This window comes from Hyla sarda, chromosome 3, assembly GCF_029499605.1.
Source record: "Hyla sarda isolate aHylSar1 chromosome 3, aHylSar1.hap1, whole genome shotgun sequence".
NCBI classification, from domain to species: domain Eukaryota; kingdom Metazoa; phylum Chordata; class Amphibia; order Anura; family Hylidae; genus Hyla; species Hyla sarda.
Window position 1 is genome coordinate 254094549 of NC_079191.1, and position 17177 is coordinate 254111725.

Here is a 17177-nt window from a genome sequence, read left to right on the forward strand (position 1 = left end):
CGGGAGCCGGAAGCAGGAAGGTGAGGGGACCTCCGTGCGGCGTTCTGAATGATCGGATCCCCGCAGCAGCGCTGCGGGCGATCCGATCGTTTATTTAAATCGCGCACTGCTGCAGATGCCGGGATCTGTATTGATCCCGGCACCTGAGGGGTTAATGGTGGACGCCCGCAAGTTTGCGGGCGTCGGACATTGCCGGCGGGTCCCTGGCTGCGATCAGCAGCCGGGATCAGCCGCGCATGACACGGCATCGCTCCGATGCCCGCGGCTATGCACAGGACGTAAATGTACGTCCTGGTGCGTTAAGTACCACCGCACCAGGACGTACATTTAAGTCCTGCGTCTTTAAGGGGTTAAAGGAATCTATGTGTATATGTATTGTAGGGGTTTCACTCTGGGATCGTCCTTTGCCGTAGTCAAAGGACACATTTTTTCACAATAAACCGGCAAACAGAAAGTCCTTTCTGCAATTCTGGCTCCCCACCAGGTTTATTAAACTGGTTGCAGGATAAACAAAAATAAGAAAACCATAAAAATAACACCTAGGCCCTCTAGCCACTTCACTACACATGAAGCAATGCCCCAACTATTAACTGGGGGGCTTTTCCCTGCCAGTTTAAACACAATAGGGGAGATTTATCAAAACCTGTGCAAAGAAAAAGTTGCACAGTTGCCCATAGCAACCAATCAGATTTCTTATTTCCTTTTGCAAAGGCCTTGTTAAAAATGAAAGACGCAAGCTGTTTGGTTGCTATGGGTAACTGGGCAACTTCTCCTCTGCACAGGTTTTGATAAATCTCCCCCAATAAGTCCTGCAGCTTTATAAGATACATAAAGTCCCATTCATACAGCCACCTGCTATATGTTACCAGAGCCACTGCTCTCACTCCGGAAGTCCACGCTTGTGTCCTTTGCTGTGCCCGCCTGGCAATGGACATGATGAAAGGAATAAACTGGTCTTATATAATTTTTTATTACATGTGTATATATATATATATATATATATATATATATATATATATATACATATATTCCTTTGTTCACATGTTCATATGGCGACCTTCAGTAAAAAATATATCTGTGCCCCATTTATTACAATATGAATAAAGCAAGAAAAAAGAACCATATTTTGTTGTTTGATGTAAACTTACCGTAGTACAAACTGGGCAACACATGTAGAATATCTATAATATTGGTTTCACATTTTTAGTCTTTCTGCACTGCTTTTTTTTAGAAAAAAGTGGAGCAATCTATAAATATACTTGCGTCACAGGTGTTGCTGATTTACAAAGTCTTTTAACTTGTGTATTTGTTTTAAAGGTGTTAGTTCACTGTAAAAATAAAATGCCTGAATATATATATATATATATCCATAGGGGGTGCCGAGGGTACAAATATAGACCCAAGAAATCTTTCTTTTCTAAATCAGTGCTATAAATAAAGCATTAGAGCTGAAGGCCCTGCAGGACTTTTTGCAGAGAGGTCAAGCCTCTAGTCACTTCTAACAACCGACACATGACAACTGCAGCCAGTGGCCTAAATGGTCACTTATCATACTACTGACATCATGGCTTCCATCGCAAGTATTACTGCACGTGACCCACTGGAGATTCTGTGCTGGATTACTGCTGAACTAGAGAGAATTAGAGAGGTGAGTTAAGGTTTTTATGTTATTTTATGACATTTGGGCAGTGGACACCCTCTTTAATGCAATGATGCTTGCAGGCTCACATTTCTGTATTAAGTGTATTTTTGGACAGTGAGAAATCCCAACAACTAGTTAGGGGCATCGTGTTGAGAATGTAGATAATAGTAAAAAAAAAAAAAATGTAACAGTCACTAAGTTTAAACTTACCTTTTTTAGGTTGTTTTTGATCCTTTTCAAACTTTTCAATTGGCAATTCTGAAAAACATGAAAACAAAAAAATAGGATAAATGTTTTAAACAATACCCCAATTAAATTTTTATTTTTTGCAGCGAGAAGCATTATGTGATTACCTTTCTTTAGTTGCAGAGGTTTTTTTTCAAGCTTTTGGACTGTTTCTACAAAAGATGACACAAACATTTATTTTACTGTAGTTCCCAGACTTTTGTAAGAACTTTAGCCATCCATGCATAATAAATAAATTCTGCATTCATGTCTTCTACAGACACTTACAAAGAACAATAAGAGTGATAACAATTAGAAGGGTTTTACATACTTGACCTGTTTGCAGGATTTGCACACATATTGCATACACATATACAATTAAAACACACATTACAATTCCATATTTATAGACTTACCATTCTTAGGTCCTATTAGTTCTTCATGTTTTTCTGCTGAAGATTCTATTTAAGACAAAATTATATGTAATTGCTTTTGATGCCTTCAGAAGTTCTGCTCTTACAGTTACTTTAATCCCGGCTGCCAGTATTATCAACAATTCAATGTAATGCCAATGCCTCAAGTACAAAAAAAAGACAAAAAAAAAAAAAAGGAAAAATCACAGGAAACAAAATAATAAAACAACAGGTGAGATAATCAAAAGCTGTCTTATTCATAGACAGTGTAAACTTGGGTAAATTTTTAACAGAGACTCATGTTGTTTGAAAATTTAACACATATTTGGACTGTGTAGTCTAAGTTTACAACTTGTATAAATTGTCTATCTTTTACACCAAAAATGTGTGACGAATAGTGGTGCATTTTTAGATGTGTTTAAAGGAGTCATCCAGGAATAGGAAAGCAGAGCTAATTTCTTTGAAAATCTGCTCTCTGTCTGTCTCCAGGTTGGGTGTGGTATAACATTAATCCATTAACTTTAATGGAACTGAGCTTCAGAACCATATCCAACCTGGAGACAAACAGGGAGCAGTTTTTAAAATAAATTAGCTCTGGTATTTCATTCCTGGATTACACCTATAACCCCTTCATGACCCTGCTAGTTTAGGCCTTCATGACCCAGTCCGTTTTTTCAAATCTGACATGTGTCTCTTTAAGTGGTAATAACTTTCAACTGCTTTTACCAAGCAAAGTGATTCAGAGATAGTTTTTTCGAGACATATTGTACTTTATATTAACGGTAAATTTTTGTTGATACATGAAGCGATTTTTGTTAAAAACTCTAAAATATTGTGAAAAATTTGAAAAAAAATGTCATTTCTCTATGTTTGAAACTCTCTACTTGTAAGAGAAATAGTCATGCCAAATAAATTTAGTTATACTAATATTTCCAATTTTTGTTTTAAAACAATGGCCCTGATTTACTATCGCAAACCCAACATGTTTTGTCGGGTTGTGGGCCAGATTCTGGCGCACTGCGATAGAAATTCTGTCTGCACCAGAATTGGAAAAAAACATAGCAACTCGCCATTTCACCGAGAAAACCCAAAAGGGGGGTGACAATCAGGGAAAGGGGCGTGGTTACCAAAAGGGGGTGTGGTGTATTTGAGCTTAGGAAAACCCCACAGATCAGAGCTTGTTTAAGAAAGCAAAATGTAGGGAAAGGGCAAACTGTAGGGAAACCTTAGTAAATACAGTGGGGAAAAAATGTAGGGCCCTTAGTAAATCAGGGCCAATATGTTTTAATATAAATGACATTTTTACACAAATGACAGCTTGTGTTAAATCATAATATATATATATATATATATATATATATATATATATATTCTGAATATGCACGAGAAAGGAGGCTAGGCACAGCGTATCCTATTGTGGACCAACCCATACAGCAGGTGCTCAAACTGTCCCTTAGCTAGGTGCGGTGCAAAGCGTAGAACAACAGGCAACTTGTATGCAGAACAAAGTGAGAAAAGACTCTGCAACTCACCACCTTCAAGCTTGTCTTTATTGCCAACAAATCTTCAACATATACGTGGCTTGCGGTCACTTGACATCGGGGCTGTGCACGGGGGAGAGAGGGTTTGATGGACGCTGCAGGGAGGTCCCTAGACGACCAGCTAGTTTCGCATGAAATGATGCTTCTTCGACCGGAAGAAGCATCATTTGATGCGAAACTAGCTGGTCATCTAGGGACCTCCCCGCAGCGTCCATCAAACCCTCTCTCCACCCCTTGCACAGCCTCGATGTCGAGTGACCGCAAGCCACGTATATGTTGAAGATTTGTCGACAATAAAGACAAGCTTGAAGGTGGTGAGTTGCAGCGTCTTTTCGCTGCATATATATATATATATATATATATATACCTCCAAAAAAGGAAAGCGGCACTCCAATAGTAGAAAAAAGGTGTATTTAATCACCCATCAAGTCAAGTGCGAAGTTTCAGCCTCACAATGAAGCCTTTCTCAAGCTTCATTGTGAGGCTGAAATGTCACACTTGACTTGATGGGTGATTAAAGACACCTTTTTTCTACTATTGGAGCGCCGCTTTCCTTTTTTGGAGGTGTTTAAGAAGGGTTTGGAGTTTGAACCTGTGAAAGCTGAGCACCTGATTTGGACTTTAAGTCCTATTCTACAGTGCCGGTTCCCCTATTTTTTACTCTTCTATCTATATCTATATATATATATATATATTATAGCTTATATTGTTCTTACTTTTTTCTTGTTTTTTGAATTCTTTTACTGTTATTTCTAGGAGGTAAAACATGTTTATAAAGTTCTGAAAACGACCTACATTTGTTAGATTTTCCAGTGTATGTCACACTGTAGCAGATACAATTTGTGAACATTGCATCCTATGTTTATAAAGAATACTATCTCTTATTCATATTTAAATCTGGCCTATGTATTACTACTTTGAGTAGACATTTACTCGGTCTTATTTGGTCATCTGAAAATTATGTTTTTCTCAATATTAACTATTATGGTTACTCAAATTTAATGTTATGCTACTAATTTTGTCTCACATGAAAAAAGTGGATTCATGTCTTCACACAGACAACTGGATAATTTTCTGTACTATGTAAATCATCGGCTCTGCACATTGCCAACTTGTTTAGTTAATAGCACTTTCACCAGCACCATGTCTTGGCATAGCAGAAAGGAGTATGTGATGTGCTGTGATTGGATGAAGTAGCAAGGTAAAGAGCAATAATATGTGTACAACTGGCAACAGCCCAGCTCTGGTCCCTCCTTAAAATGGTTAGAATGAGAAATCACTGTGCCCCATGTAGGGGACTCTCAAGGCTCAGGAACATCAGCCTAAAACCACCTTGTTACCACTCTGACAGGTTAATGTAGCCAAGCCACTGTGGAAATGTGCCAAATAAAACAATACTGAAAAAAAAAGTATATATTTTAAAAGGCTTTGCCTTGACCTTTTGGGAGACACATTTTTTTTAATGGTGGTGTTTGATTCTGTGTTCAGTCCATTTGACAAATATTTCATAGAAAAAAATGAACCTTATAATATGAGCAATTACTTTAAAAGCAAAACGTGCAAAATAGGAAATAAAGTTTTTTTTCTGATATAATAGAGAACATTATACTTTACTACCTAATAAATATTTTACTGTAAAAACATCAGGTGTGCAATAAAGGATGATGATGCAGTAATGGAGAATACTGAGGAGAGTTTTATTACTGTACTTGAAAATAAAATCCCCATGTAAATCATTAAATATATAAAGGAAAGTCATTATCACCTTGCTTTGGTTCTGGTGTTTTATCAGGTTTCTTCTCTGTTATTTCTGAAAACATAATCACAGTTAATAGTGCTATAAATTGGGATTTAAAGGGGTTCTCTGGAGCATTAACACTAAGCTCTATGAGGGACATTTATCAATGTTTGCTTATGTATTCTTTTTTTTAGTAATTTTTTCCTTACTTTTTTTTTGCTTATGTGTGACTTATTTATCAACTGCTTTCAGCCTGTTGATAATTTTCTTTCACCTAAGCAATTTTTCCTTTTTTACTTTGGTAGTAGCTTTTTCTGCTCCATGTTTGAGCTGGAGTAAATTTAGTCAATTTTTAACCCTGTTGCGACTTTTTTTTGCGCAGTTGCGACTGTCGCAGTTAATAAATACCTGACTACCCGTAGTCCATTTAAAAATTATTACTACGTAGTTAATTTTTGGAAAACTTGCTTTTCTCGCTTTCCAGTCAAAATGTCGCATGAAAAATCGCGTAGTCACAGTTGCGACAATTTTGCGACAATTATAGTAAAGAAAACCTGACTAAACCCGTTGATAAATGTCCATATATATGTGGAATACATGTTACATAAGCATAGCAGCTGGATAAGTGGATTTGTCTGGTGCTATGTAAATCCTTACAGTGTGTAGCGGAAGCAGAACTTCTCATACAAAAGAAGATACTGTTATTAACAATGAGAGAAACGCAGTGCAGGCACAGTGCATGTGATTTCTAACATCGACAATATACTGCAGGTTTTGGTCATCGCAGCGCATTAGCTGAGCCACAGTGTGTTGACCACTAGCAACCAGGAAGAAGACGGTACCGGAGAACTGGAATGCTAATACAAGGGCACCAAGGGAGCGGTGTCAGGTGATTCCGTATTGTTGTGCTACATGCTGGTGGCCTAGGGAGGATAGCACAGAAAGGTTCTGAACTAGACTACCCTTTTAACTGTCTTTTTCTATATCAGGCTACCATCTAAAGTCTGACAACTCAAATGCAGGACATATTGGATGCATGTGTTAGATGTCTCTTGTCAGGGCTTTTAGTTTACCAAATATATTATTTTAGTCAGTTGTGGTGGAGGAGGGAGCCAGATAGATTTCTCTGCAGACAATGGACTGCCATTTGTCCTATTACACCTTTACTGTTTTATGAAATGCATTGGATATACTGCATGTGTTTTAGATTTGCTAATCTGAGGCTAGGTTTGATGCCCTTTTACTAAGAGAGCAATAAGATGGGGGTGTTGCTGGTCCTGACTGCTGTGGGTCTGCAAAACTGAGAAAATGAGTAGGCAAATCCCAGTGAGCATTGAACTAAACCTTAGAAATGTATTGCAGTAAGGTTGCTTTACCTGCATGTAGCTTTTCTGTGTGTCATGGAAAATGAGCTAGACAATTACAAGTTTGTGTGTCTTATTTTCAGCCATTTTGGTGTCAAACACAGTTTTTTCATTGCAAACAGCTGTTCAGCAGTGTCTGTAGCTCTTAGCAGCAAATTCAGCTAAAATTCCTTTTAAAGTATAATTCACCAGACAACAATAAAATACCTATCCTCATACAATGATATGGGCGAGAATAAGATAACAAAGAATAGAGTGTGGGATCTGTCAAGATTTGGTATTGATTTACCTTTAGTTTTCTCGGTTGTTTCTTGTGTTTTCACTGGAGATTCTGAAAAGAAAATCAATTTAAATAGTTGAAAAAGTTAGTAATTTAACTGGACATAATTTTTAAAGAGCTTAAAGGGCTCAAAAAAAGAAGCATGCATTTTGTAATCGACACAAATACAGATTCATTGCTGTAAAATACAGATTCTAAGGAACTCACGAAACATATTGCAAGTCAACTATTTTTTCTATGATCATTTCCAAAAGAATGGTCCTTTTTGTTTACTGTAACCCCATAAAGCTAAGTTTCCACTTGTTTTTTTTTTCTGGCAGTATTTGGATATCTGCCACTGCAGTTTTTGAGTCAAAGCCAGAAATGTATTCAAAAGAAATAGGACATATAAAGGAAGGACTTACACTTCTCCTCCCTTATGGATCCACTTCTGATTTTGGCTCAAAAACTGCAGTGGCAGCTATCCAAAAACTGACGGGAAAAAAAAACAAGTGGAAACTTTGCCTTAGGGGGACTTTCACTGTTCGCCTGTTTGTAACAATAATAGCAGTAGTTTTGATTCCACATGCATTGTGTTTTGAGTTTGAGCTCCTGCTAAAGCAAGTTGAGAATAGGTTCAGGAAGCAAAATAAACAATTGCATTCACTAACCTGTAGAAATCTTTATTCACCCCTGGGTAGCCCTGTATCTTTAAATTTTTTAATTAGGCCAGGCATAGGCAACCTTCAGCACTGCAGATGTTGTAGACTACATCTCCCATGTTGTTCTTACAGCCAAAATGCTGTGAAAGCATCATGGGAGATGTAGTCCAAAACATCTACAGTGCCGAAGGTTGCCTATGCCTGAACTAGGCCAACAAGGCCCAGGCCAAGGACAGCAGGGAGAGGTGGCTAAGGACAGGGACATTATCTATTTTTTTTTTCTGTGGCTGTCACCAACTTCGAAAAACCTCCTTTCCAGGAGTGGTAGTAGTGACACAGTGACAGTTGACTGATGAGTATAGGGCAGTACTTCTGTGAGACAGGGGTGGCCTAAGACAGAGTCACCTCACTCTGACAAAAAGGAAGGAAGTGTAACAAGTTGAGCATTGCCACCAGCTCAGCATCATCCAATGCTCTGTCAACCTCAGCATCAGCTGACAATGGATTATGCTGATGGAGGCTTTCTTTATTGGATAATGGTGACCTGGCTATGCTCATCTTGTTACAAATCCTACGTAAGGTGAGACAGCTGACATTTGTAAAGTTTTGTAGTGCATTCATAAAGCAGCTGTCACTAGCCTATCCCTACACTGAGGGTGGGGACTATGAGAAAGGGGTGGGTCTTAAACAGAAAAATGTGTGGTCTTGATATAAAGGAGCTAGATAATTTATACTATGGGTTATATTAGTTTAATGGAGCCTAGGAAAACACTTAACCTAAAGACACAATTGCCTTGACCCTTATTAGGCCAGAGAATGTAAGATTACCTTCTTTTGTGTCTTTCTTGGCAGTTGTCTCCAGGGTTTCTAGGAAACAGGAAGTTAAATAAGTAATTCCAAGTAATTTTGTAGTAACTACACTGCTCAAAAAAATAAAGGGAAAACTGAGATAGCACATCCTAGATCTGAATGAATGAACTAATCGTATGAAATACTTTCGTCTTTACATAGTTGAATGTGCTGACAACAAAATCCCACAAAAGTTATCAATGTAAATCAAATTTATCAACCCATGGAGGTCTGGATATGGAGTCACACTCAAAATCAAAATGGAAAACCACACTTCAGGCTGATCCAACTTTGATGTAATGTCCTTAAAACAAGTCAAAATGAGGCTCAGTAGTGTGTGTGGCCTCCACGTGCCAGTATGACCTCCCTACAACGCCTGGGCATGCTCCTGATGAGGTGGTGGATGGTCTTCTGAGGGATGTCCTCCCAGACCTGGACCAAAGCATCCGCCAACTCCTGGACAGTCTGTGGTGCAATATGGCCTTGGTGGATGGAGCGAAACATGATGTCCCAGATGTGCTCAATTGGATTCAGGTCTGGGGAATGGGCGGGCCAGTCCATAGCATCAATGCCTTCCTCTTGCAGGAACTGCTAACACACTCCAGCCACATGAGGTCTGGAATTAGGAGGAACCCAGGGCCAACTGCACCAGTATATGGTCTCACAAGGGGTCTAAGGATCTCATCTCGGTACCTAATGGCAGTCAGGCTACCTCTGGCAAGCACATGGAGGGCTGTGCGGCCCCCCCAAGGAAATGCCACCCCACACCATTACTGACCCACTGCCAAACCAGTCATGCTGGAGGATGTTGCAGCAAGCAGAAAGTTCTCCATGGCATTTCCAGACTCTGTCTGTCACATGTGCTCAGAGTGAATCTGCTTTCATCTGTGAATAGCACAGGGCACCTGTGGCGAATTTGTCAATCTTGATGTTCTCTGGCAAATGCCACATGTCCTGCACAGTTTTGGGCTGTAAGCACAACCCCCACCTATGGACGTTGGGCCCTCATACCACCCTCATAGAGTCTGTTTCTGACCGTTTGAGTGGACACATGCACATTTGTGGCCTGCTGGAGGTCATTTTGCAGGGCTCTGGTAGTGCTCCTCCTGCTTCTTCTTGCACAAAGGCAGAGGTAACGTCCTGCTGCTGGGTCCACATGTCCTGATGTACTGGCCTGTCTCCTGGTAGCGCCTCCATGCTCTGGACACTACGCTCACAGACACAGCAAACCTTCTTGCCACAGCTCGCATTGATTTGCCATCCTGGATGAACTGCACAACCTGAGCCACTTGTGTGGGTTGTAGACTCCGTCTCATGCTACCACTAGAGTGAAAGCACCACCAGCATTCAAAAGTGACCAAAACATCAGCCAGGAAGCATAGGAACTAAGAAGTGGTCTATGGTCACCACCTGAAGAACTACTCCTTCTTTGGGGGTGTCTTCATAATTGCCTAAAATTTCCACTTGTTGTCTGTTCCATTTGCGCAACAGCATGTGAAATTGATTGTCAATCAGTGTTGCTTCCTGAGTGGACAGTGTGATTTCACATAAAAAGTAAAAAAATGGGAACCCCACCCCCAATAAAAATGTAAATCGTCACTTTTTCCTATTTTACCCCCAGAAAGTGTAAAATTATAAATTAATAAACATATTTGCTATTGCCGCATGTTTAAATGTCCAAACTATCACAATATAATGTTAATGATTGCGTACGGTGAACGGCGTAAATGTTAAAAAAAAAGCCCAAAATTGCTACTTTTTTAAATCACATAATATTCCAAAAAAATAAAAATACAATTAATTCAAAGTTTCATATATGCAAATGGTGTATCAAAAAAAAAGTACAGATCATGGCACAAAAAATTAGCACTCATACCGCCGCTTATACGGAAAAAATGAAAAGTTATAAGTCGTCAAAATAGAGGGATTTTAAATGCAAATAATACAATAATAGAAAAGTATGCAATCATGATTATCATTTTTATCGTATTGACCCACAGAATAAAGAAAACATGTCATTTTAAATTGCACAGCGTGAAAACAAAACCTTCCAAAATTTCCTAAATTTTGTTTTCTTTTCAATTTCCTCACACAAATAGTATTTTTTTTATTTCGCCATACATTTTATGGTAAAATAAGTGATGTCATTACAAAGGAAAACTGGCCATGCAAAAAAAAAAAAGCCCTCATACTCGTCTGTGGATGAAAATATAAAAGAATTATGATTTTTAGAAGGCGATTTTTAGAAAAATACGAAAATGCAAAAATAAAATTTTCTGCATCCTTAAAGGATAGGGGATAAGATAACTGATCGCGGGAGTTCCGCCGCTGGGGACCACCGTGATCTTGCACACAGCACCCCAGTTAAAATCAGTCCCAGGAGCATGTTCGCTCCGGGTCTGATTACCGGCGGCCACAGGGTCGGCAGCGTGTGACGTCATGCCTCCACCCCTGTCACGCCCCCTCCCATAGGCTTGCATTGAGGGGCGGAGCCTGACGTCACACAGGGGCGGAGGCATGTGGTCGCAGGTAATCAGACCCGGAGCGAACCTGCTCCAGGGACTGATTTTAACTGGGGTGCTGCGTGCAAGATCACGGGCGGTCCCCAGCGGCAGGACCCCCGCGATCAGGCATCTTATCCCCTATTCTTTGGATAGGGGATAAGATGTCTAAGCGCCGCCGGAGTACCCCTTTAAGTTCAAAATGGGCTGTGTTCTTAAGGGGTTAAGCAAATGAGTAGTCCATGCTTTACTGGAATTATTTAGAACCATATTGAAAAAGGCCCCTTAAGGACCAGGCCATTTCACACCTTAGGACCAGAGCGTTTTTTGCACATCTGACCACTGTCACTTTAAGCAATAATAACTCTGGAATGCTTTTAGTTATCAATCTGATTCCGAGATTTTTTTTTTGTGACATATTCTACTTTAACATAGTGGTAAAATTTTGTGGTAACTTGCATCCTTTCTTGGTGAAAAATCCCAAAATCTGATGAAAAATTAGAAAATTTAGCATTTTTCTAAGTTTGAAGCTTTCTGCTTGTAAGCAAAATGGATATTCAAAATATATTTTTTTAATTCACATTTCCAATATATCTACTTTATGTTTGCATCATAAAATTGACGTGTTTTTACTTTTGGAAGACACCAGAGGGCTTCAAAGTTCAGCAGCACTTTTCCAATTTTTCACAAAATTTTGAACCGCGCTTTTTTTCAGGGACCAGTTCAGGTTTGAAGTGGATTTGAAGGGTCTTCATATTAGAAATACCCCACAAATGACCCCATTATAAAAACTACACCCCCCAAAGTATTCAAAATGGCAATCAGTAAGTGTTTTAACCCTTTAGGTGTTTCACAGGAATAGCAGCAAAGTGAAGGAGAAAATTCACAATCTTTATTTTTTACACTCGCATGTTCTTGTAAACCCAATTTTTGAATTTTTACAAGGGGTAAAAGGAGAAAATGTATACTTATATTTGTAGCCCAATTTCTCTCGAGTAAGCACATACCTCATATGTCTATGTCTACGGGCGCAGTAGAGGGCTCAGAAGCGAAGGAGCGACAATGGGATTTTGGAGAGTACGTTTTTCAGAAATGGTTTTTGGGGGGCATGTTGCATTTAGGAAGCCCCTATGGTGCCAGAACAGCAAAAATAACCCACATGGCATACCATTTTGGAAACTAGACCCCTTGGGGAACGTAACAAGGAATAAAGTGAGCCTTAATACCCCACAGGTGTTTCACGACTTTTGCATATGTAAAAAAAAAATTTCACGTTTTTGCAAGGGTTAATAGCAGAAAATACCCCCCAAAATTTGTAACCCCATCTCTTCTGAATATGGAGGTACCCCATAAGTGGACCTGAAGTGCACTACGGGCCAACTACAATGCTCAGAAGAGGAGGAGCACCATTTAGCTTTTGGAAAGAGAATTCGTTTGGAATGGTAGTCAGGGGCCATGTGCATTTACAAAGCCCCCCGTGGTGCCAGAACAGTGGACCCCCCCACATGTGACCCTATTTTGGAAACTATACCCATCACAGAATTTAAAAAGTGGTGCAGTGAGCATTTACACCCCACTGGCGTTTGACAGATCTTTGGAACAGTGGGCTGTGCAAATGGAAAATAAATTTTTTCATTTTCACGGATCACTGTTCCAAAAATCTGTCAGACACCTGTGGGGCGTAAATGCTCACTGTACGCCTTATTACATTACATAAAGGGTGTAGTTTCCAAAATGGAGTCCATTGTTCTGGTACTATGGGGGCTTTGTAAATACACGTGGCCTTCAATTCCGGACAAATTTTCTCTTCAAAATCCCAATGGCGCTCCTTCTCTTCTGAGCATTGTAGTGCACCCATAGAGCACTTTACATCCACATATGGGGTATGCTCTTACTCAGAAGAAATTGGGTTACAAATTTTGGGGGGCTTTTTTTATTTTCCCTTGTGAAAATGAAAATTTAGGGTGACACCAGCATTTTAGTGAAAAATTTTTTTTTTTTTCATTTTCCCATCCAACTTTAATGAAAATTTGTCAAACACCTGTGGGGTGTTCAGGCTCACTATACCCCTTGTTACGTTCCGTGAGGGGTGTCGATTCCAAAATGGGGTCACATGTGGGTATTTATTTTTTGGGGTTTATGTCAGAACGGTTGTAAAATCAGCCACCCCTGTGCAAATCACCAATTTAGGCCTCAAATGTACATGGTGCGCTCTCACTCCTGAGCCTTGTTGTGCGTCCGCAGAGCATTTTACGCCCACATATGGGGTATTTCCGTACTCAGGAGAAATTGTGTTACAAATTTTGGGGGTCTTTTTTTCCTTTTACCTCCCATGAAAATAAAAAGCAAAGGACAACACCAGCATGTTAGTGTAAAAAAATTTTTTTTTTTTTACACTAACAGGCTGGTGTAGACCCCAACTTTTCTTTTTCATAAGGGGTAAAAGAAAAAAAAGCCCCCAAAATTAGTAGTGCAATTTCTCCTGAGTACGGAGATACCCCTTATGTGGCACTAAACTGTTTCCTTGAAATAGGACAGGGCTCCGAAGTGAGAGATCGCCATGCGCATTTGAGGACTAAATTAGGGATTGCACAGGGGGGGACATAGGGGTATTCTACGCCAGTGATTCCCAAACAGGGTGCCTCCAGCTGTTGCTAAACTCCCAGTATGCCTGGACAGTTAGTGGCTGTCCGGAAATGCTGTGAGTTGTTGTTTTGCAACAGCTGGAGGCTCTGTTTTGGAAACACTGCCGTACAATACGTTTTTCATTTTTATTGGGGGGGACAGTGTAAGGGGGTGTATATGTAGTGTTTTACTCTTTATTATGTGTAAGTGTAGTGTAGTGTAGTGTTTTTAGGGTACGTTCACACTGGCGAGTTTACAATGAATTTACCGCTACGAGTTTGCACTGCGGCGAAAAATTTGCCGCAGTTCATACTTGAAGCAGAAAACTTACTGTAAACCCGCCAGTGTGAATGTACCCTGTACGTTCACATGGGGGGGGGGGGCAAACCTCCAGCTGTTTCAAAACTACAACTCCCAGCAGCATGTACTGACAGACCGTGCATGCTGGGAGTTGTACTTTTGCAACAGCTGGAGGCACACTGGTTGGAAAACCTTCAGTTAGGTTCTGTTACCTAACTCAGTATTTTCCAACCAGTGTGCCTCCAGCTGTTGCAAAACTTCAACTCCCAGCATGTACTGATCGCCGAAAGGCATGCTGGGAGATGTAGTTATGCAACAGCTGGAGGGATCACAACTACAACTCCCAGCATGCAGAGACAGCTGTTTGCTGTTAAGGCATGCTGGGAGTTGCAGTTTTGCCACATCTGGAGAGCTATAGTTTAGAGACCACTGCACAGTGGTCTCCAAACTGTGGACCTCCAGATGTTGCAAAACTACAACTCCCAGCATGCCCAGACAGCAAACTGCTGTCTGGGCATGCTGGGAGTTGTGGTTTTGCAAGATCTGGAGGTGCACAGTATAGAGATCACTTTGCAGTGGTCTCAAACTGTGGACCTCCAGCTGTTGCAAAACTGCAACTCCCAGCAAGCCTAAAAAGCTCTCTGGGCATGCTGGGAGTTGTCGTTTTGCAACATCTGGAGGGTTACAGTTTAGAGACCACTATAGTTGTCTCAGACTGTAGCCCTTCAGATGTTGCTAAGTAACTCACCGGCTTCCGTCGGATCCAGGAAGCTGCGTCGCGGTCCTCTTCTTCCGCCGATCGTCGCCGCTGCCGTCGCCGATGGGTAAGTGGATCTTCGGCGCCAGTCCCTGTCTGTTTCCCCGTCCTGCCCCGCCTATTGTGGGTGGGCAGAACGGGAAAACTGAAAGTAAACCCCTCCGCCCCCGATCTGCTATTGGTGGTCGCGTCTAGACCACCAATAGCAGAGATAGGAGGGGTGGCACCCCTGCCACCTCACTCCTATCGCTACAGGGGGATCGTGGGTGTCTAGGACACCCGCGATCCCCCTTCTATTCCGGGTCACCGGGTCACCATAGACCCGTAATGACCCGGAATCGGCGCAAATCGCAAGTGTGAATTCACTTGCGATTTGCGCTGATCGCCGACATGGGGGGGGGGGTCTAATGACACCCCTGGGCACTTGCGTGGGGTGCCTGCTGATAGATATCAGCAGTCACCCCGGCCCGGTCCCCGCCCGGCGCGGCGGGGACGGAAATTCCCACGGGCGTACAGGTACGCCCTTGGTCCTTAAGTACCAGGGAGCAAAGGCGTACCTGTACGCCCTTGGTCCTTAAGGGGTTAAGTTCTGTGCCTATGTATAACACGAATGTCATTTTAGCAATTTAGTAGTTTATGAAAGCTTTACAACAGATAGAAAATAGGCCAGCTGTGAATAGAGAATCCTTCAACTACCATCTTAAAATGCTTGTTCCTTGAATAATTATTCAGGCATAGCTTTAGGGCAGTTTCTAGGATGTAGAAATAAATTTATATTATTGACATAATGTTTTCCAAAAAAGTTTATATTCCTATGTAAAATAAGCATTATTGCACAATAAAATATTGTTCAGCCCAAAATACTGCTTTTAACCCCTTAACGACGCAGGGTATTTTCCGTTTTTGCATTTTCATTGTTTAGAAAAAATGCCATTTTGTAACTTTTGGGGGCTTCCGTTTCTACGCAGTGCATTTTCCGGTAAAAATTTCACCTTCTCTTTATTCTGTAGGTCCTTACGGTTAAAATGATACCCCACTTATATAGGTTTGATTTTATATTACTTCTGGAAAAAATCATAGCTACATGCAGGAAAATGTATACGTTTAAAAATGTCCTATTCTGACCCCTATAACTTTTTTATTTTTCCACGTACAGGTTGGCATGAGCACTCATTTTTTGTGCCGTGATCTGAAGTTTTTATCGGTGCCATTTTTGTTTTGATCAGACTTTTTGATCACTTTTGATAAATTTTTTAATGGTATAAAAAGTGACCAAAAATACGCTTTTTTGGACTTTGGAATTTTTTTACGTGTACGCCATTGACCGTGCCTTTTATTAATAATATATTTTTATAGTTCGGACATTTACACACGCGGCGATACCACATATGTTTATTTTTATTTTTATTTACACTTTAATTTTTTTATATGTTTAAAAATGACCTCTTCTAATCCCTATAACTTTTTTTTATTTTTCTGCATATGGGGAAGTATGAGGGTAAATTTTTTGCGCCATGATCTGACATTTTTATTGGTATCATGTTTGTATTGATCTGACTTTTTGATCGCTTTTTATTCACTTTTTATGGTATAAAAAGTGACCAAAAATACGCTATTTTGGAGTTTGGAATTTTTTTTTACATATACGTCATTGACCGTGTGGTTTAAATAATTATATATTTTTAAAGATCAGACATTTATGCACGCGGCGATACCACATGTTTATTTTTATTTACACTGTTTTATTCTTTTATTCGTAAAAGGGGGATGATTCTGACTTTTTTATGGAAGGGGTTAAATGATCTTTATTAACACTTTATTTTCATTTTTTTTTTGCAGTGTTATAGCTCCCATAAGGGGCTATAACATTGCACACACTGATCTTCTACACAGATCACTGCCTGGCAACAGCCGGGCATTGATCAGTGTTATCGCCGCTCGATTGCTCCTGCCTGGATCTCAGGCACGGAGCAGTCATTCGACGATCAGACAGCGAGGAGGCAGGTAGGGACCCTCCAGCTGTTCAGCACGCTGTTAAGGACACCGCAATTTCATCGTGGCAGTCCCGAACAGCTCCACTGAGTTAACCGGCAAAGTTTACTTCCACTTCAGATGCGGCGATCAACTTTGATTACCGCGTCTGAAGAGTTAATACCGGGCATCACCGCGATCGGTGATGTCCGGTATTAGCCGCGGTCCCCGACCGTTGATGGCTGCCGGGACCTACGCGATGTGACGCTTGGTCAGCGTGTGACCCCGCGTTTTATCGCGGGACCCCGCTCATGACGTATGCATACATCA

At 40.6% G+C, this 17177-nt stretch overlaps 1 protein-coding gene across 1 annotated transcript in view; it reads right to left on the minus strand.

Annotated features, from left to right (window-relative positions):
* The window catches only part of LOC130361041 (trichohyalin-like), a 275344-nt gene that overhangs the window by 93196 nt on the left and 164971 nt on the right, over positions 1–17177 (minus strand). Inside the window, exons 41-46 of the mRNA XM_056563601.1 lie at positions 8673–8711; positions 7213–7254; positions 5587–5631; positions 2284–2328; positions 1996–2040; positions 1853–1900 (exon numbers count right to left, since the gene is read on the minus strand). Coding sequence (XP_056419576.1) covers positions 1853–1900; positions 1996–2040; positions 2284–2328; positions 5587–5631; positions 7213–7254; positions 8673–8711 — 264 coding nt within the window. The remainder of the gene's footprint in view (positions 1–1852; positions 1901–1995; positions 2041–2283; positions 2329–5586; positions 5632–7212; positions 7255–8672; positions 8712–17177) is intronic.